We start from the raw sequence: 20,733 nt of genomic DNA on the forward strand, positions 1-20,733 counted from the left end.
CTAAGATTTGTTCAGTTCAATGTATTAGTCACAGTTGTTATAGCATACAAAATTTAAAATGACTACATTTTTTTTCTTTTTAATTATAGCTTATGGAAACATCAGGTACAGACATGCTGAATGATGCAGATACCCGTGCTCCAATAAGTCCATTGCATTTAGCGGTAAGGGTTAACAATTTGTACATAAGACTGAGGGAAATTGATCTACAAAGCACTTGCAATTGGTGAATATGTCTGTGCCGATTTGTAGAGAATTGCAAAATTCTCCAGTCATGCCAAATGAGATTCATAAATTGTGAGGTTTTTTGCTGAATGGGCAGTTTGTCACACTGCCTTCTGTATGCATATATAACAAAATATTACATGCCGAGCTAATGCCTTTTTTTTGGCTGTCAGCCGGTTATGCATTCAACATTTACAAGGTTTTTCAAGCCATGTTTAACAATAAAAGTTGTATATTTTTCTTTCAGGCTTACCATGGGCACCACCAAGCATTAGAGGTGCTAGTACAATCTTTGCTTGACTTGGATGTCAGGAACAGCACTGGAAGGACTCCTCTGGACCTGGCTGCTTTCAAAGGACATGTTGAATGTGTAGATGTTCTCATCAACCAAGGAGCATCAATATTAGTAAAGGACTATGTTGTGAAAAGGACTCCTATTCATTCAGCAGGTATGGCAGATGTCAGGGAGCTAAAAGTGAACCTGTGCTTTGCACATGCAGATCACAGCAACAAGTTCAGTTTGTGTACTTATTCTTGTATATACTTCACTTCAATCCCCTGTGGCCCTGTGTGGCCTGAGATGACTCATTAACCTGGTACATCCAGATATGGGGGAGCATGCGAGTTTCTTCCCTTCTCACATTGCAACTAGTTGCCAGGTACCAGCCATGTCACTTGGGGATGGGAAGAGAATCCTTAGCGTGATGTAAGCTCCATCCAGAGATTTGAAGCGTTTTCTCTTTTCTTTTGTCGGCAAACAGATTGGTAGAAGAAAGAAGGAAAAGTAATTATAATCAGTATGGAGGACAAGCATTAATATTAACTGTGTGGTCCAAGTACAGGGTCAGTTTAAAGTAACTTTGAGAAATAACATAATCTAAAGAACATGTTTACAGTGCTGACTGTACTTGTGTTACTGTGATGGTGCTGCCACGTTTAGATTCAACTTAAACATCTACATTCTTGCTGGCAAGATTAGGATAAGACTTCTGACATGAGTTGCAGACATTTATGTTTAAAGCAGTCTGCTTTCTAGATTTTGTTGTGCACGGACTATCCCAGTCACTGCTATCTGGGCAAATTTTTACTCCCTTCTCACACGTCTCTAGGCCATCCTGCAGTGGTTTTTTTAAAAACATTTGAAGCAAGATGTACTCTTAGTACATGGCCTGGGTCCTTGCCAGTGCCATTTCTGGGTGCAGGGGACTGCTAATCCAGCCCCACAGATGTACCCGCCCGACTTGTCCCTATTGTGTTGACGTTAACTTCACTTCTGGACCCCGAGTGGATGCTGCCACTGGGCAACCAATGGGAAGTGTCCACATCATGCAGGCAGATATGTGGACACTCGAAGAGGAGCCCCACCTCCTGTAAACAGAAGACTCGTGACTGTAGTGTCACGTGACCATAGAGTCTCATTACTGCAGCTTTAAGTGAGTAAAAGGAACTTTAATATAGGTTATTTTTCTGTCATTCCAGCAATCAGGGGTGTGTGTGCATGTGGTAGGGGGAACCCGGAGATCACCTTTAAATATTTGATATAAACAATTGGTAATATTTAGTTTATTGAAGAGCGTGCAGTTAACGCTTAATTTGTATTCCCTTATTTGTACTTAAGTGATGAGTTGTTGTTTTGTTTTTGTTCCCCTTCCCCCTTAGCAATCAATGGGCATTCAGAGTGTTTGAGACTCCTGATTGGAAATGCGGATATTCAGGCTGCAGTGGATATTCATGATGGAAATGGACAGTAAGTGCATGCTTTACTGCTGCAGGAAGGGCATAACTATAAATTACTGTACAGAATTGTGAAATGTTATGTCATCCCATGAATTCTAATAAGCCTAATACATAGACGTCAAATCTTTGTCCATCAATACGAGTAAAGAATTATACAATTGTACCCTGATGATGGTGACAAATAGCCACAGTACCCCAGAAATGTGAAATTAGCATAGGTGGAAGCACAAACATGGTAACGATGTCACTTCATCACTTAGGGGGTAATTTATAACGAAGAGCGGATATCGCAATCCTCTTTGTTTATACACTGCTGCACTACGCACACCGCCGTCCATCCCGTTCATAAAAATCAGGCCATGGTGTGATGGGTTATTTCTGCTTAATGGAACAGAGAGCTATGCTTTTGGAGGAGAGCCAGTCTTGTGACTTTGACCGGTCACATGACTGAGCTCTCCTGGCTTTTTTAGAAAACGTCTTTTCATTTTTATTGTGCTTCATTGTCTTGAAACCGCCGGCACGTAGAGCACATTTGTAAAGTACATAGTGGCGCATTATAAATGTGCATGTTTCTAGCCATCCTGCTGTTTTTAAAATGAGCTACAAATTCCTTAGTGGAGATAGAACACCAATACTTGTGTAGAGTTTTCACAAAGACGATATTTGAATAGATAGCGAGATTTAGGGTTAGAACTTTTCGGATTTCGAAAACCGTATTTCTCTTTTCCTCCCCAGTCTTCTCACAGTGGGCATGTTAACTAAGGGCAGGTTACTAGCTCTCCTTTTACTTCCTGCAACTCTGGCACATGTGACTAGGACATGTGACCATGCACATCTCAGGGGAGGAAAATGCCTTTCCCTGAGATCTCATGACATTACAGATGAGATTTCCCAGCAATGCTCTGCTGATGTAACCTTCCCCGGATGCAACACTTGGGCACATTACATTTGTGCCAGAAGTAGATGAACTTTATTTGTAAGTAAATGAAACACACGTTTGTTTAATGAATGTAAGATGATTTTAAATCGGCATGCAGAGCTGCGTGCTGATGTGATCTATAGTGAAAGGGGGTAAAGGTCTGTTTTAACATGGCTTACTTTTTTCAATTGGAGGACACAATAGAAAGTATACCCAGGTTGTAGCAAAATGATTAAAGTTCACTTTGCTCTAGGTCCATCTTTTCCTTTTCCAAACAGGATGGCAATGATCACTGGAGGAAGGCAGTATAGACCCAATAATGCATATGTCAGAAAAGGATTGATTGCAGAACTTGGTTATTCCCTAATCGTTAAATGTGAGATGTGTTTATAGAGATTGACAGCTGTCACATTCCTATTTTCCCATTTTATCCTAATTTCTTCATGTGTTATCTTCATAAGTTCCAATGCAAGTAGAATGGGGAAGTGTTAGTAGCGGTAGAAGGAAGAGGAATACTAGACTGGGGGAATCTCTCAATTGGGACACAGACAGACATCAAAAACCTTTTAACGGTTCTGAATCTACAAAAAAAGTTTAATTTCCATGCCTCAACTCCTCAGTAGGCCTACAGACAGCATTAAAAAACCTTTCTCACTCAATTTGAATGTGAACTAACAGATTTGGCTGAACATATGCTCCGTTTTGCCAAAAGAACACTAAAGTAATACGGCTATTATTCTGCTTTGTAAATCTAGCATATTTCACTTTGATTTTTTTATTAATTTTATCTACGCAGAGCTGTTTCAATATGCCTCAATTTTTATCCTACATAAAATATCTCAAGGTCCAAATCAGTCTGAGCTCTTTCCGCATAATTTCAGAATATGCCCCTGATTTTATAGCCCACTGTATTCATTTGGTGACCTGTCTGGCTGAACATTCCGTGTTGTAAATCTGCATTGCACTTCTGGTTTCTGCCTAAGTGCATAGCTGGATACCAGCCATAAGGGAATATTGCTCTGCTGACTGCTTCACTTTCCAGTAAAACCCATGCCTTCCTCTGCTTTCTGCCTTGTATTGCTTAGGACTCCGTTGATGCTCTCTGTCCTGAATGGACATACAGAGTGTGTTTATTCGTTGCTGAACAAAGGAGCCAATGTGGATGCCAAAGATAAATGGGGAAGAACTGCACTGCACCGAGGGGTAAGGCTTTGCTATTCTTTAATCTTTTTCTGTTTTTGGTTTTCTGCAACTGCACAGAACACCAGTGCACACCCTGCGCCCAAGTCTGTGTTAAACTTTATTGCTTGCAAGTTGATTGTCAAGTAAGCAGTGGATAATGGACGAGAATCAATGATCTTTAAATATGTCCATTATAGCCAGTATATGGTGTTTTTCATATAGCTGAGATACAGATGAGAATTTTAACTGCAGTTCTGTTACAGCAAGCTAGCCTTTGGTATGAAGACAATACAATAGTACTGTTATCACCTTACCATGTACAGAGTTCAATTTAAATTAGAAGACTGGGTGCACTTAATTTCACCTTACTCGGGAGACATTGTGAATTGAATTATTTTATATATAAATGCTAATTTGTGATTTAAAGAGATATATATAGATATAGAGAGAGATGTTTCTGCATCCAAAACAGTTTAGCAAATAAGATGATTTCTTGAGTGACAAAGATAACGTAAGCTATTTTTGTTTGCTTTTATTTCTCATTAATCACAATTGTAATTTTTTACATTTTAAACAAGCTCATGTTTGGAAATGCTGTTACGAGGTGCCATTTTTATATTTACAACTTTACTGTAAGTGGATAACCTAGTGCACAGTTTTTGTAAAATGTGCAATGCTTTTCATATTGGTTAGTTTGTATTAATCAGCATCAACAAATTTATCTTTGACTTGGTTTTTGTAATTCAGTTTCACATTGTTTTTACCCTTTGTCTTGATTTTTTTTTCTTTTATGTCTTTTATCTAGGCAGTGACTGGGCATGAGGAGTGTGTGGAGGCATTGCTACAACACAATGCAAATTTCCTACTGCGGGACTGCAGAGGAAGGACACCCATACATTTAGCTGCAGCATGTGGACATATAGGAGTTCTAGGTACTCTTTTGCATACTGCGTCCTCTGTAGATGTTGTTCCTGCAATAGCTGACAATCATGGATACACATCTCTTCACTGGGCTTGTTATAACGGTAAGCAGTTTCTGTTCAGACATTTCTAGTAGTTTGTTCTTCTATGTCCTAACTACTTGCGTAAACATTTTTTAAAAATTTTATTAAAAGTGTGAAATTCCTGTTCATCCTGCCAATTTGCTTGTCCTCAATACATGTGACGACACTATCTGCAGAGACTCTTCCTTTTACGCATAGTCGCACGTTCCTGCTTTGTATTTTAGCAAAGAGCTCTCCTCCTTTGTGTGTGAGAGGCTGTGGGCAGTTCTGCACAGAGCCCCACTATAATGCAATAGAATAGCATTACAGCAGCATTCTGTACTTTGTTAGGCTGGACAACAACATGGCATAATGTACTGCTGCTTTTGGTGCCACCCAAAAAAAATAAAAATAGGTATCTGTTATTTTTTACAAGCAACCTGGATTGCAGTTGTGCATTTATGGTATAAACATTATGCAATGTTGGGGGGGACCTTTACAGATCATAAGTTTGCATTATTTACTACTCGCTAATGTATACAGTTCTGCAGGTCAGTTGACCATCTCTACTTACAACTTATGTATGTGGTTTGCTACTAAGTGAACATCATTTATCAGTTGATGGCTGAGTCTCTTATTGAAAATATGAGCTGTCCATTAAGAATTGAGTCACTGCACTGATCAAGTTAGTTTTGTGTGTAAATTTCAGCTTAATCTATTGACCTCTGTGAACAGGTGTTTTTTTTTTCCCCCCTTTGACGACAGGACCGATATACACGCATTTTTCCCCATTGCATGGGCGCACGCAGTCTTAACGCTTGACGTCTTTGGTATCTGTTTACTTAAAATAACCAAATTTTTTATATTTTACCAAAAAAAGTATTTAAATTGTGTTTGTGTGCACTAAAATATATTTTCCCCCCTAAAAATATGGATTTAATAAAGATTTGCGCAAATATCGTACGACATTAAAAAAAATGCAGCTACCACTTTTTAATTCTACTGGGCCTCTGCTTTCAGAAAGTATATACTTTGGGGTTTAAAAGTAATTTTCGATCCAAAAATCTAGAATGTACTAAGTGTGTGCAAAAATTGCTCCGGTACTACGGTGGTTAAAATTAAACTAGAAAGCACATGAAAAGGAACCCTTTGTTCATGCTAAATAGTTTAAAAAGAAAAAAAAGTAAACAATGTGATGCGCTGAACCGGTCAAACCACACTAGCCCACCCGCTAAAACAGTTTTGGCGGGCTAGTGTGAAAGAGCCCTTTACAGTTCCTCCTGATAGTCCGCACCTTCTCCCCAGCATGTTATTGTCACCCATCCTTGTTACCTCATCGCCTGCCCGCTGCAGGCTTTCACACTGGGTAAGCTCCAGTTTTTAATTGTGTCATTGGCAAACATAGGTGGACAACACTAACCCTACAAAACACAAAGTCCCCAGCACACCTGCCAGCTAACCTGCAACAAAACAAGTAGCCCTGTCAACAGTATGCGTTAAAAGCAGAGGTTTTAGTTGCACAAACCTTTGGCCAAAAATATGTAGAAGCCACACGGCCCCGTCAAGGCACCTCTGCAAAGTGTGGTCCTAACTGTATTTGTATGAGTCTCCAAGTGGGGGCATATCCATGCAGTCCATAAATTAAATGCAGGTGTACCTGGAGGCAGCCTACTCCTCAAAAGGTGCAGGGACGCAATGGATGCCCAGCAACCAAAAATGCACGCTGGGACCCCCCAGTGTAGTGTGCCCCCACATCAAAAATAGTCAAACTAGAAAAAGATGGTAACCGCATACATTAATAACCAGCCTTGGTAGCAGGGTGGACATGGGAAGGTTTACAACAATACAAAACAAAAAAAGTCCCCGGCACAACACTAACCCACCTTGTGACTGTGTTCGGTCATGGCGATTGGCTCTTCAGTTCCCACTGGTGAGATCATATGCTCCTCTATACCAGAAAATCCTGTTCTGTTACAGCAATAGAGCTGGATGGAGTTGAGGGATATGGATGGGTGTACACCTTGCAATGGGGATGGGCTTAATAGCGGCAGTGTCTCTTTAAGTGCATTCGGCAAAGACTCTAAAATGTTAAATACTGTATATTAATATTAAGTACTTAATCTATAAGTACTATTATAGATATGTATTTTGGCTCCCTTGACTTACAATCTTCTGTTGTTAACACCTGCTGTTCTATAACAGGTCACGATGCCTGTGTAGAGTTGCTGTTGGAGCAAGAAGTGTTTCAAAGAATGGAAGGAAACTCATTCAGTCCTCTGCATTGTGCAGTGTAAGACCATCCCTTTTACATGTTTGTATTTTGTATACATCCATAACTGTATGTGTGCAATAACCTCTTTCTCTTGTCCTTTCTGTAGCATAAATGACAATGAAGGCGCTGCAGAAATGCTCATAGACACATTAGGTACAAGCATTGTGAATTCAGTGGACTCAAAAGGAAGGTAAACACCAACAGAATAATCACTGCTTTAACATTTATTGTTGTCTGTGGGCCACACTGATATTTTGCTTTTATTAGAAGAAAATTAAAGTATGTATACCCTAACAATGTACTCCTTGTATTTGCTTCCTTTTGGCCTGTTAAATATACCATTAAATGCGTTTTGTTATATCTGTTCAGTAAGTACGACAAATACCCATTGATTCTGCCAGAAATCCAGTGAGCTGGTAACTCTGCTCTTTGCTGTTATCAGGTAGTGTTCACAGTTTTTTTTCTGTTGACTATAAAATACCTCCCCCTATGTTTTGAACAAGAGGAGGGACTAGGCATTCTGCAGTCCTGTCTTAGCATGACAACGCTGCTTCTTCATAGATACAGTATGCAAGTGTTGTCACCTTAGAACAGGAATTATGTTACTGACAGGACTAGCAGGTCTAAATAAAGGGGGGGACGACAAGAAAACGAATGCAGCCTCCACATCCAAGGACAGGTAAGCTTTTTTTTTTTATATATTAGTTGTGCACTTGGGTTTAAATGCACTTTAACAGTTATCACTTATTGGCACTACATTTCAAAAACGGGTGCAGAAGTACACAAGTTAACTTTAGCAACCAGTCCAGCTTCATTTTTTAAATAAAGCGTTGAATCTGTTTGCTTATGTAAAACTGCATGAATTCTCTTTGCTGCTGTATTTGTAAATCTGTACCATTATTCTGTACTGACATCAGTGTAGTTCTAAAAAAAAAAAAGGAAATTAAAAATAAAGTGTGCTCTGTCACACTTGGTTATGCCTGCAGTCTGCAAAACCTGCCCATTGTAAGTTTGTCTAAACATATGAAATATTAGAAGTGTCACTCAAAGCCTTTACTATTATATCTTATTTTCACAGGACGCCCCTTCATGCTGCAGCTTTTACAGACCATGTTGAATGTTTGCAGCTTTTGCTCAGCCATAACGCCCAGGTAAATGCTGTGGATTCTTCTGGAAAGACACCACTAATGATGGCTGCTGAAAATGGACAAACTAATGCAGTAGGTAAGGCAGACCGCGATTCACTGTTGTGAACATATTTGTCATTGGAAAGAAATGTTCGCTTGTTAACTTTCATAATTTTCTAATGAAACTTGTTCTAAGAACGTATGCAATCTTCATGCTAGTCTTTCTGATAAATCGACTGAACATTAACTATGCAGCATCAAGGCAAATGAAAGAAGTCAATCAACACTTTTAGGGGGAGAAGGCTAGATTAACATGTGAATAAGATGCTTACATGCCTTTCTCCTGATGAGAATTCTCATTGACTGACTGGTTTGTTCTCTGTTGGCTAGAATTTTTAAAGTAAGCTTGTAGGCTATGCTTTCCTTCGTTTTACACCCACATCCCCTTGTTTTGGTCGCCAGAAGTGGAAAGCAAATCCCTTTTGTAAGCTACAAGTCGCTGGAGATGTAGCTTACACAAGGTGTGACAACACTGATTGGCCCAGTGCTTTCACATAGCGGAGTCGCATGCTCCTACGTTCCAAGAAGTACCAGGTATTTCTTCAGCTCCCAATGCTGACTGAAGTTGTGGGGGAGGGAAGGAAGGGTAGGTATTTGCTGCTGGGGATGAAGTTGTTACTTAATCATAGGCTTACTTTAAATGTATTACATTACATTTTTGCAGTCAACTTGGCGAACACCCCAACCCCACACAACACACCTAAATAATTTTTATTCTAACAAAATATTTCTAGTCGTTTCTTAGGTTAATAAATAGGAGTGCAAACTATAGAGAACAATTTTAAAGTGCGATCACAGGCATAAAATGAGGAACAAACCAGGGGACATTGCTATAACATACTATGGAGCAACCAAGATCTTTAACTCTTAGGACAGACCGGGTTTTAACCTGATAGTGAGATCTGCCAACAGTACAGACAGGGTTAATTATGATAACTTCCCATCCCCCTATTTAATATTACATAGGGAAAAGGGTAGGTAGAATTTATTAAATATCTTTAAGTAATGCTGTGTGGATGGGGACATGTAACAAATATAAATTAGGTTTTCTCCCAGTTTGGGTGCAAAAGTGGAAATGTATTGCTAACCTGCAGAACAAAAACACATTTCATTCAGTTATTCGTACATTTAAAATGTATTTTTACATATAACTGCAATAAGTACCTGTATCTGTGAAATGTGCAATAAACTCAGTGGGGGGAATTTATCAAAACTGGAGCAAACAGAATCTGAAACAGTTCCCCATGGCAACCAACCAACATCTCTAGAAGCTGATTGGCTGCAGTGCAAATCTGCTCCATATTTTGTCCCAGTTCTGATAAATTCCCCCCAGTGTGCTTCTTTATTTCCAGTTAGCGGGGAGAGCTGGTCTTCAAAGTGCATTGTCTAACTGCAGTGGTAAAAACTCAGGTCACTGACCTAGCTATGCAGTTTGTCAGGGGCTTCTAGATCACAAAAGTGAAGGATCAAAAGAAACCCCTCCATCAATGCAAAAATATGTTAAAGATTACATTTCTCTCAGGAACATCCTGGTACAGTGGGACAAGTCCCCCCTGTCCTTGGACAGGGAGATTCGGATCTCTCGGGAGGCGAGGACCTCCCTGCGGTGGTGGCTTCACTCCCCAACGGGAGAGAAAATAGGATTTTTGTACTCACCGTAAAATCCTTTTCTCTCCGTTCATTGAAGGACACAGGCCCCGCCCTCTTTTATGGGGTGTGCACTCCTAACTGCTTGTTACTTACTGGAGACTTGTCAGCAAGTGAGGGGTTGGGCCACCAGCAGGGGCCGCCCCTAGGCTGTCTTGTCTTTTTGTTATGTGCCTAGCGTCCTACTCCTGCAGGTGGCGATATACCCTACCATTCAGGATCTAGGATCTGTTGCCCTGTGTCCTTCAATGAACGGAGAGAAAAGGATTTTACGGTGAGTACAAAAATCCTATTTTTTAGAGCTCATAAACCTTATTGCACACACAAGTCCCACTTTGAGTCAAAGGCAGCATATTCAAAGTGTTAATATAATGAACACTTCTGAGTTTCATATTTTTATAGTATTGATAACTGCCATTCACTCTTTTTTTTTTTTTTTAAATGTAGTGGGGTTTATATCAAAATTGTAGTGATGTAGGATACTCCCCTTTCCAGCTGTATGTATAGTGGATCTTTTCTTATTTCATCCTTTACAAAAGCTAGTAATGCAAGACATAATGAATTGGGTACAACCTCCTAGAGTGGGAAAGTAATGAGTGGATGTCAAGGGGGTGGAAGTGTTAATTCTCTTTCCTGTGCCCCAGGATGGGAGCTATGAGTACATTAAGGTTTGTGAGCACCAAAAACTCTATCTTATCATATTTTTGCATTGATAGGAGTTTTTTTTAACGGAATATGTTTATTTTGAGGAAGTTTGTAAATTACAATAAACAAAACAGTACAATATAGAAGGCAGGGAGCATATACATCTAGTGCAAAAAGGACGTGGCCACCACCGTCTCTCCCAAGGCACTTCAGTGCAATAATATTGATGTAACACAACATTACAAAACGTTCATATTATGCATTAATAAGCTTGTCTGTAAGCCAGGGAGGACACTGGGCCATTGACAGTGATCTTCACCGCTCCTGCCTGTGATAGTTTTTTTTTTATCCATCATCATGGCAGCTACTGTACTTGGTGATTTCTTTATTAGAGCACTTATGTTTTTGGTGTTTGTGCCTGCAGAGTTTTTCCCACTTTGGTCACAACTGGCTTTGGGTTTTTGTTGATGGGCAAATGCGGTGTGCTTTTAACATCAGTTTGAGACTCTTCTGACATTCAGAATTCGCTCATGCTATTACATTTCCATAGATATGTTTTGCAGAGTGAAGCAAAACAATAGCCTGACAACACAGGCTCTAGGAACTCCCCATATTTACACAGTTATATATAATTATAAGCAATAACTTGTATTGTGTTTTTTTGTTTTTTTTTGTTTTGTCAGTTGCATTAAAATTACATTCTGTTGTCAATCTTTTTCTTTCAGAGGTGTTAGTTAGCAGTGCTAAAGCTGATCTCACATTGCAAGATAACAATAAAAATACTGCACTACATTTGGCATGCAGTAAGGTAAGTCACTAAGAAGCAGCATTTGCCTTCTATAGTCTGATTGTTTTTTCAGTTGCAGGAATAAAAACACTAATTTCATTCCTTACAAAAATTGCCATGATTGTTTGTGTTACCCTGGGTGGGCCATTTTCTGTCAGGAACCACTTGTCAGTTCTCTGTAGTGAAAAATGTAGTTTTTTTGTTTTTTAGGCTGCAAAAAATGGAAAGCTTGGTGTGCAGTACATTTGATAACATAAAACAAGTTCCTATTTGTAAATCATTAGATCTGTTCTCAGTGAAATCTGCACAGACTGAAAGAGAAAAAAAACAACATTGCTTTAGCGTACATAGTATTATTCCAAATTTGTTTGACTTCCATCAACTAAGGAAAAAACTTAATCGAGGGACAGAATCTAATCGCATGAAGGGAGCAGTCTCATTAACAAAAATGCTGTCCAAACACTGGCCACCTGGAATAGCTTTCTTTGATACACGTTAGTTTGAAAATATACAGTATATTCTTTATGTATGGCAGTCGGACGTGGTGTCATAATGTACCAGAGATGAGATGGGAAATTCCCAAATTTGCTTTAAAACATTTAAGGTACGTGTCTGTACTTCTAGCAGTGCCACATCATTTCAGAATTGGATGTCAATTTTTCATTTTTTTTTTTTTGTCCTAGTATGTTTTACTAGAATCTTTTTGCTCCTTTTATAGGGTCATGAAACCAGTGCCTTGTTAATACTAGAGCAAATTACTGACCGGAACCTCATCAATTCAACAAACTCATCTTTGCAGACGTAAGTGGTCAACCAGTACAGCAGAAGATAGGCTCAGTCTGCCTGAAGCACACAATCTTATGATAGCTAAGATCAAAAGGAGACTAGCAGTGTTGTTTTCTAACTGAGGCAGGCTGGTTGCTAGTTGAGGTCTTAGAAATGTTCTGTGTCATAAACCGTAACAGAACTGTGGAAGCAAGCAGTGTGATGCAATTCCCAAATGAAAAATCTCTTTAAAGTCAAAGCTGCAGTCTTACACAATTAGGCTTTTCATTATTGATTTTAGAGGATCCGTTTCTCTTTGAACTTCTGTGGACTTCTATGACATGGATTAGCTTAACACAGGCTCTCATCCATATACAGTAAACGCTGTTATCCGGCGCACACAGAGATCGGTAGGTGCCGGATAACGGTTGTTTCTGGTTGCTTGAGGGCTAATGGTAATTAATTTTTTTTTTTTAGTGTGCATCCAAGTCGCCAACAAGAAAAAAAATTGAGGACATAAGTCCTCGATTTTGTTTTTGCCGGTCACTTGAGAGTGCTGATTGCTTGAATGCTGGATAATGGAGAGTTTACTGTAATGTGGTACTGAAGCACTCATGGCTCAGTATTGGTGAGTAGCAGGGCTTGCCCCTGTGGATAAAGGAGCCCTGTCCCCCCACAGAGTGTAACCTACTTCCTCTTCAGGGCTAATGTTTGTGTGCTGCAACACACTTGTAGGTTCCACAAAACTTTTTAGAATTGTCGTGTGCTTCTCACTATGGCTATGACACACTCTAAGTGCTGGAACACATTGAAGGGAATTCATCAAAACTGGAGCAGACAAAATCTGGAGCAGCTGTGCATGGCAACCAATCAGCTTCTCCTTTTCATTTTCAAATCATAACTGAACAAACTGAAGAGAAAAGCTGATTGGTTGCCATAGGCAACTGCTCCAGTTTTTGATAAATCTCCCCCATGCTGTTTTGTGCACACACACTTCCCAGGCATCTACTGCACTATGCCTGTGGGATCCAGCTGCCTTCTCACGGATGGTTATTAACTCTTCCTAATTAAGCATTTTAAATTGTGACTACCCATTGTGGGAACATCCTCACCTTACATTCTATTAGTATGGCTGATCATAAGCAAAACATTAGCAGCCTTCCCAGCTTATTATCCACTTCTCCACAGCTCTGGGGTAGCTTGCAGTGTACCTCATATAGGACCTGACACTGATAGCCCGCATCAGTATCCTCACACTGTCCACGGAGTCCTCTCTTGCAGAGACTTCTTTCAGATTTGGCTCAGGTCTCTGTTATGTACAGGCAGAAATTTCCTGCAACCGTGTGAGTTTTTGGGAAAAATTTTGGCCAGGTTACCTGACTCAGAATGCAGGGGTCGCAGGTGTGCTCCCACGCCTTTTCCTCCACAGTCCTACAGCGCTGACTGGAGGAACGGATGGGACAGGGGGCGGGTACAGCTGGCTCTGTCCTAGATAGGCAGAGCCAGCTGTCAATCACGCAGCTGGGTGGATCTCGACAGTAATGTCGGGATCCGTCCCGGCTGCGGCGATCTCGGTATACAGCAAGCTGTAGCTCGCGATATACTGAGCTTTGGGTCACGGGAGGACACTAATTTATGTCCTCCCGTGACACTTAGGAGTACTATGGGGAAAAACACTTACCCCATAGATCTCCTTTTAAGGATACTATTTTGGTCTTTGCTGCAGTCTGCAAATGTCTGTCGGCTGTCCCTGAAGTTACTATGCTGAGTTCACTTAAGTCCCAGCCAGTTTTTATAGTGATTGGCCTAATCCAGATAAAGTGGTAACTCCTCCCAATCAATATTCTCCATTGCAGGCCCTGCAACTTTTATTGCTGCCATGTCCATCTGTCAGACGCTGGGTGTTGAGTCCAAGGATATGTCTAGTGATCCTGGTTCTATCCCAAGTGGTCCTTCTGTCCTCCAAAACCTGGCACTCGTGTTGGTAGCCTTAGTGGACCCTGTGGCTCAAATGTTGGTCTGTAGAGCATACGTGCAAGAAACACATATTGCATATGCCCTCTGATAGGGTTCCCCTGTTTTTTGGCGCATCTCTAGACAACTTTATCAAGGTCATCTGATGAAAAAGCACCCTCTTCCCCAGCAAAAGAGCGATAAGGCTCGGTCTGGGAAATCCTCTACCTCTGAGCCTCTACCTCTGTAGAAGAGTTCCTTAAGCTTCTCCCAGGCCTACAAGGCCAGACCTGGAACTCTGTTCCACTGCAAGTTTCAGACTCCCAAATCCTCTAATCCTGCAAGCAAATCCTCCTCGCAATGAGGCGATACCCTTACTTACCAATGTGGGCGGATGTCTGTTAGCCTTTGCAGCCACCCGGTTTAGGATATTTTGGACACCTAGGTCCAAAACATCTAGGGGCTAATAGCTGGAGTTTCAGTTCCTGCCTCCTTCCCGCTTTTTCTCCTGCCAGCATTTTCTCAGAGATGAGCGGACCTCCAAGCCACTCTGACCGATCCTTTCTCATAAGGTAATATCCATTGTCCCAGAGGAAGAAAGGCTTCAAAGTTTCTATTCAAACCTGCTTACCGTGCTCAACAGAAAAGGGATTTTACAAATCCTGTTGCTTTCTAGGTGCTCATTAAGTGCACCTAGAAAGAAATGGTGTCCCTGACATTGCTTTGTTTATAAACAAAATTGTGTGATCACATGTCATAGCTGACATTGTGCCCACATGATCTGGAACTACGCTGATTGGTTCCTGATCATAATTGAAGAGCTGTCAGAATGCACAGAGCTGCATGCAGGTGAGCGTCAGTGTACAGATTGTAGATGAGAAAAGATTGACATACAACTTGGTACCATTGCAGTCTAAGAATAATTGTTAAAATCTTACATTTCTTTGTAGACCTCTCCATGTGGCTGCTAGGAATGGGTTAACGGTTGTAGTCCAGGAACTCTTAGGCAAAGGAGCAAGTGTATTGGCTGTAGATGAAAATGGTAAGTGTCTTTCCCTCTTTCATGTCAAGTCACTCTAGATGGAATCAAATCTAATTTAGAATATCCCAGTACTCTGTGACCTGCCTGTTATACACGGTTTAGTATTTGCACTTACTATGGTCAGCTTGGATACTGGCTGGTCCCGAAGTTTTCTGTACACGTGGGGATAAATTCAATTCATTCTACTCAATGGCGTCGCTATAGGGATGAATGTGATTTGTTCACTCATGTTTAGAAGACTCAGGTCTGTACGGGAGAAATCCAGTGCTGACTTTGCGGTTCCCTGTGAGCCATCCTACATGCATCTGCAGAATCCTGGACAGGTGAATATAAGACTTGTAACAGTCACGCAAAACAAAGTGATAATTTGGGGGTCTGATGAAATGATGGAAGCTTTCATGTAGAGGTGTCTACTGAACTTTTATTGAAATGAAAATATCCTGCTACTCTGTCCACCCCGCATCTCGAAGTCTGTAAAATACTATCTTTTACTGCAGAAGCTGTACCTGTGTGATCCCCGCAACAGCTAGTCATGTGACCACCATGTTGGAGACGTTCTCCAATATCTTCTGAAAGTTATAGCTAGAGTTCAGATGGAACTGTTGACTTAATAAATCTTCTTGACGTAGCTTGCTGGCAGCATTAAGATCATGTGACCAGCTTCCATGGGGTACTGGGGCAATGGTTTCTGCAGTCAAGGTACATTTTCTTTAGATTCTGTTAGCTGACAAGTGCAAAGAGAAAAAATCTTATGTGGCAATGGGTTTTTTTTGAGGGTTGTGTTGATGAACGATCAATGGTAATGTTGAAGTGCTAATGTTTTTCTTTCATTCATTCTTGCTTTCTCTGACTGCAGGCTACACACCAGCATTGGCATGTGCTCCCAATAAGGACGTTGCTGACTGTCTGGCCCTCATTTTAGCCACCATGATGCCGGTCTCATCATGCAGCACAATGCCATCTCTGACTTTAAACCACTACACCAATCCCTCAAAGACAGTCACATTTGACTCATTGCCCCTCGTGAGAAGCGAGCACAGTTCCTATTGCAGCTTCAACAATATCGGCAGGGAAGATGGCTATCCATACACAGAAGAAGATGAGCTTAATGACTCGGACTCTGAGACCTACTGAGGGTTCCATGGGAGTCCAGATTTTAAATAAATTCTCATTGTGCATCCAGAAAAAGTTCTCATCTTTGTGCTGCCGAGGTGGCCACAAATATGTAGGTTAACTTACCAAGTTTATAAGAAAAAGTGGGGTTTTTTTTTTTTTGTTCTTTACCGTTTTAACGTAAACACTGATGATTTGACTTTACTTTTATTTTAATCTGACCACTTTTTGTTGGATAAGAAACCTTTCTACACCCCAGTTAGTCTTCTGGAGGTTTGGAGCCTGTGATGAGAACTGTTCCCAGACAACACATAGCCCGGGATGGTTGAGGCCATTTAAGCAGTCATTACTGTTTTATTTAATATTTTATTGTCTTTGTGGAAAGAAACTTTTATATGGCAGGGCCTAGCAGTCCAGACAGCGGGTAACTTCAACCATTGTACAGAAAACACTATAGTAAACGTTGTATAAATTTAAAAAAAAAAAAGGTTTTTGATGGCAATAAATTAATTTGGTACATCTGGCATTGTGTGTACATCCGTTTTGCCAAAGGACCAAATAATGCAGTTTTTTTTTTGTTTTTTTAAAGTGGTTTGAATTGACTGGAAGCCGTTAATCAGTTATCTTCAGTTCTAAGTCTTGTTTCAGTTCATGCTGAAAAAATGTCAAAATATTTCTTTCTTTGATATTTTTTTTTCTTCCAGTGGCCATGCAGGAATAATAAAGAAAAAACTTCGACTCGGTTTCATTATTGCTTGTTAGCACCATGCTGTCATGAAAGATCATACAATATTGGGACTCAATCGCTACACATTTTCTGTAGCTGTGTTTTTTTGTTTTATTTTGATCTACCCCCTATTATAGAACACGGGGAAAAGGGCAGCCTGTGCCTTGGTGTGTATTAAAGTGTAATCCAGATTTATAAAGTCTTATAAATTTTTATAAAAATACCTTTTACCTACACGCAAGGAAATCCTATGTGTAGAATACAGAAAACATCACATGGGCTAGATTTTAATAGTCTTACAATTAGCTCAGGCCACATATCTTTAGAGCTTCTCAGTTACAGGTAGACTCCAACTTTTTTTTTTTTAATAGTTGGTATTTTAAGGCGTTTCAAAAAAAAAAGCTGAAATGTTATTTCTGACCTTTCCATCACCAGGACTGAAGAGCACAATTTAAACCATGGTTTGCAGCACCCTTTTAGGTAAAACCTGCCACTGCATCCTGACCATTCAGGTGCACTATATAGGTGTCATTATATCGTTTCCAGTCTTAAAGGTATTCTGCTATCATTTAATATAAATGAGCAGCCTGACTGTAACAATGTTCTCTGATGACCTTGGGTCTGGAAGTGCAACCTCTGTTGAGGTTCAATAAAATGCTAAATCTGCAGATCTGAGAGGGCTGCTGCACAGGAAGTATGTTCAGATTCCCTATATTCAAAGTTTATCCACTGGGAACAATATTGTTGATTCCTACACGAGGCGCTTAACCTACTTACCCAATGTAAATGCTAGCTTTCATTTGTCATGAAAACACCTTTAATAATAGCTTTATCACAGCAAAACATGTATATTTGTCACTATGGTCCATGTCTCTAATGGGAAGTTCGCCTTTTTCATAAATGTCACTGTAGTATGGATGTGGCCTGGCAGGTTGCTGATAACTGTGAAAGGCCTACACTAACTGGCTACCTGCTTTCAGAGCACGTGTGTGCAGTGTATATTTTTATTTTTCTGTATGAAATTTTCTAAAATGACCAAATTAACTGAAATGTATATATTTGTTGTAATAAAGCTATTTCTTTTTCAAATTTGATAGGTGATTTTTAGAATGAAAGGATTTATAGATCATATGGCGAGATGTTCAACAGAACAAAGCAGTACTTTATTTACCTAAATTATGATCTTATTGTGTTGGGGGGCTCAGTTTTAAAATGCCCATCTGTAGGGTAAACATTAACCAATCCTTGGAATCTGTCCAAAATAAAGACACCTGCTTGAGCACCCTCAGATTTGAAGGAGTAATTTTCTGATCACTGAATAGGCTTAGCTAGCTGTTCTGGAGCTAGTTTGTGGCCCAGGAGTGAGGAGTCTACGATTTAGTTGTCTTCTGGGATTTTCCTAGATGTAATTTGCTTTGTTTGCCATTTGAATGTGGTGGTCTGCTTTTACAACTTGAGCATTTTTCCAGAAGACCATCTTTCCAGCTGGGACAGGCTTTGAGTGGGTTCTCATTCTTCCTATTAACGCCTCATATCGGCAAATATCCTCAGGAATAGCACTAACAATGGGTCGGATTTAGCCTTGATTAAGGGTTAATACCACCAAATGGTTATAGACTAAACAATCGGAGTACAGATGTAGTAGAAATCTTTTTAAAGAACTGCACTAATAATTTCAGGTGAACTGTAGTAAAGATATCTGAAACTCTGCTGTCTTAAAAGAGTACCTGTCAATTTAGTTCCGTCACATAGAGTTGAGGGCCCAGCTACGTAGAGTTAGCCTCTTGCTGGCAAACACTTCAGTGAAGTTATTGGTCACAATTATTTCAATTGTTCATTAGAATGATATTAAAAGTTGCTTGTGTACTTTAGGACATGTTCATCTAAAGTGCAGAGTTATGTTTTTGTTGGGGTTTTTTTAGCCCTTAAATCGTACTTCAGTTTCACGCTGACAATACCAGTGTTAAACACAGATCTTAACACAACATTCCCAGACTGCAGCTGAAGAGTGCTTTAAGGTCTTCAAGAAAGCGATTTTAAGGTTTTTTTTTTAAGGATAGCAGCAGACCCATGTGAATTAGGTTTTGGAGAACGAAAGGATTAAGGCAGTGCAGTCGGTCTTCAGCTCTCTCCAGTCTTGGCATTGTTGTAACAGTCAGTCCATTTGTATGGTATGAATTTTACATGAATTCAATTTGTCTCAATTCAATGTCTCTGGAGTAAACTATGTATATGTATTAATGACTTTCTGAATGACCTTTTATACTGGATGGTACTATATGATGCACATGGCAATAACACCAGCATGTCTTCTAGCAAACCAATGTATGGCAAACGTCATCCATATATAGTTCACCTGTGTCCTGTGCTTTAGTTTGGTGGGAAGAGTGAGGAAGGATACCCAACAGAGGTCATTGATCTCTTTGTAGAGATGCAGTCTACACTAATGACAGCTGACCTGCACCGCTAGAAAGATGGCTTTAACCAGCATCTCCCAAGAGATTGTTACAATCTTTTTATTACAAGCCACATCCATTCAGGTGCCAAGGCTACAGATAAGGGTACTGATAAATGTACATGCTTGAAGATAAAATCTATACCGAGGAAGCATGGAGGCTGCCAATGGTTACCTTACCTTTTCAAAATACATGCTGTCCTTCTGCTCCAGTGTTGAGTACTTTGTCAGTCACTGCCTTCAGATATGTGAGTTTAGAATTTGTCTTCATTCTGGCTTTCCAGCTCTTCATGCTTAATCTGGGTAAGCCTTTTAGAAGGACTGAACCAAGACACAGCCAGGCAGCTGATATTTTTATAAGTAGAACAACACTAAATGTGCAGCAGTGGCTTGCATTAAATAGTTCAATAAACCACATCAAACCTGCATTTTCTTAATGTTTAAATATCGCCACTTTCTTAGTGTGATTCAGTCTCCTTTTTTTTTTTCATTCTTGATTTTGAACTTGGAATCTGTTCTCCACAAACTCTTGGAGTTTTAGGTTGTACCCACAACTGTCTATCAGATATTTTCCTTTAGACCTGGCATGTAGAGCATTGCCTATAGCAAGGGTTTGATCTTATTGGAAGTGCTGTATCTTGGAAGAAACAAATTCAGCTGCCATTGGGAACTTCTCCTGAAAATGTGAGTTGCCTGACTATCATGCTGATGGAGCTCAGGAAAGAGGAGGCTTTCAGCAAGCATTGGTGCGTGAGAGCTTACTTAAGCCTACTAAGGGCTTGATTAAAAATGCAGGTAGATCTTTAATTAACACTTCCAGCCATAATGAGGCAGAGGGTTCTATCTGAACCTGCATGTAGACTTTATAAATGATTTGTGTACACCAGACAGTTAGATCTAATGTTTCACAATCTAAAGTCAGTGTAAACTAAGCCTTGAGCAGTTAGGCTGAGACACCATGTGAATGTCATTATTTAATACTAGGTTTTTCAGTGTAGTTTGTTGATCAGACTTAATTGTTGGTGCAAAAAACTTTTTTTGGTTTCCAAGTAGCCAGCGGTCTTTCCTTTTATATATTTATATATATTTATATA

General features: G+C 40.0%; 1 protein-coding gene across 2 annotated transcripts in view; it reads left to right on the top strand.

Moving 5' to 3' along the window:
• Window positions 1–16,937, top strand: part of ANKRD28 (ankyrin repeat domain 28) — a 118,614-nt gene extending 101,677 nt beyond the window's left edge. For both annotated transcript variants that reach the window (XM_018576297.1, XM_018576281.1), the window contains exons 16-27: window positions 90–164; window positions 473–674; window positions 1,885–1,972; window positions 3,967–4,084; window positions 4,869–5,088; window positions 7,249–7,336; window positions 7,425–7,508; window positions 8,397–8,542; window positions 11,523–11,605; window positions 12,303–12,385; window positions 15,253–15,344; window positions 16,201–16,937. In XM_018576297.1, coding sequence (XP_018431799.1) covers window positions 90–164; window positions 473–674; window positions 1,885–1,972; window positions 3,967–4,084; window positions 4,869–5,088; window positions 7,249–7,336; window positions 7,425–7,508; window positions 8,397–8,542; window positions 11,523–11,605; window positions 12,303–12,385; window positions 15,253–15,344; window positions 16,201–16,478 — 1,557 coding nt within the window. In that variant the 3' untranslated portion in view covers window positions 16,479–16,937. The remainder of the gene's footprint in view (window positions 1–89; window positions 165–472; window positions 675–1,884; window positions 1,973–3,966; window positions 4,085–4,868; window positions 5,089–7,248; window positions 7,337–7,424; window positions 7,509–8,396; window positions 8,543–11,522; window positions 11,606–12,302; window positions 12,386–15,252; window positions 15,345–16,200) is intronic.
• Window positions 16,938–20,733: the final 3,796 nt, after the last annotated feature.

This window comes from Nanorana parkeri, unplaced genomic scaffold (genome assembly GCF_000935625.1).
Source record: "Nanorana parkeri isolate BGI_ZX_2015 unplaced genomic scaffold, ASM93562v1 scaffold4, whole genome shotgun sequence".
Taxonomy (NCBI): Eukaryota; Metazoa; Chordata; class Amphibia; order Anura; family Dicroglossidae; genus Nanorana; species Nanorana parkeri.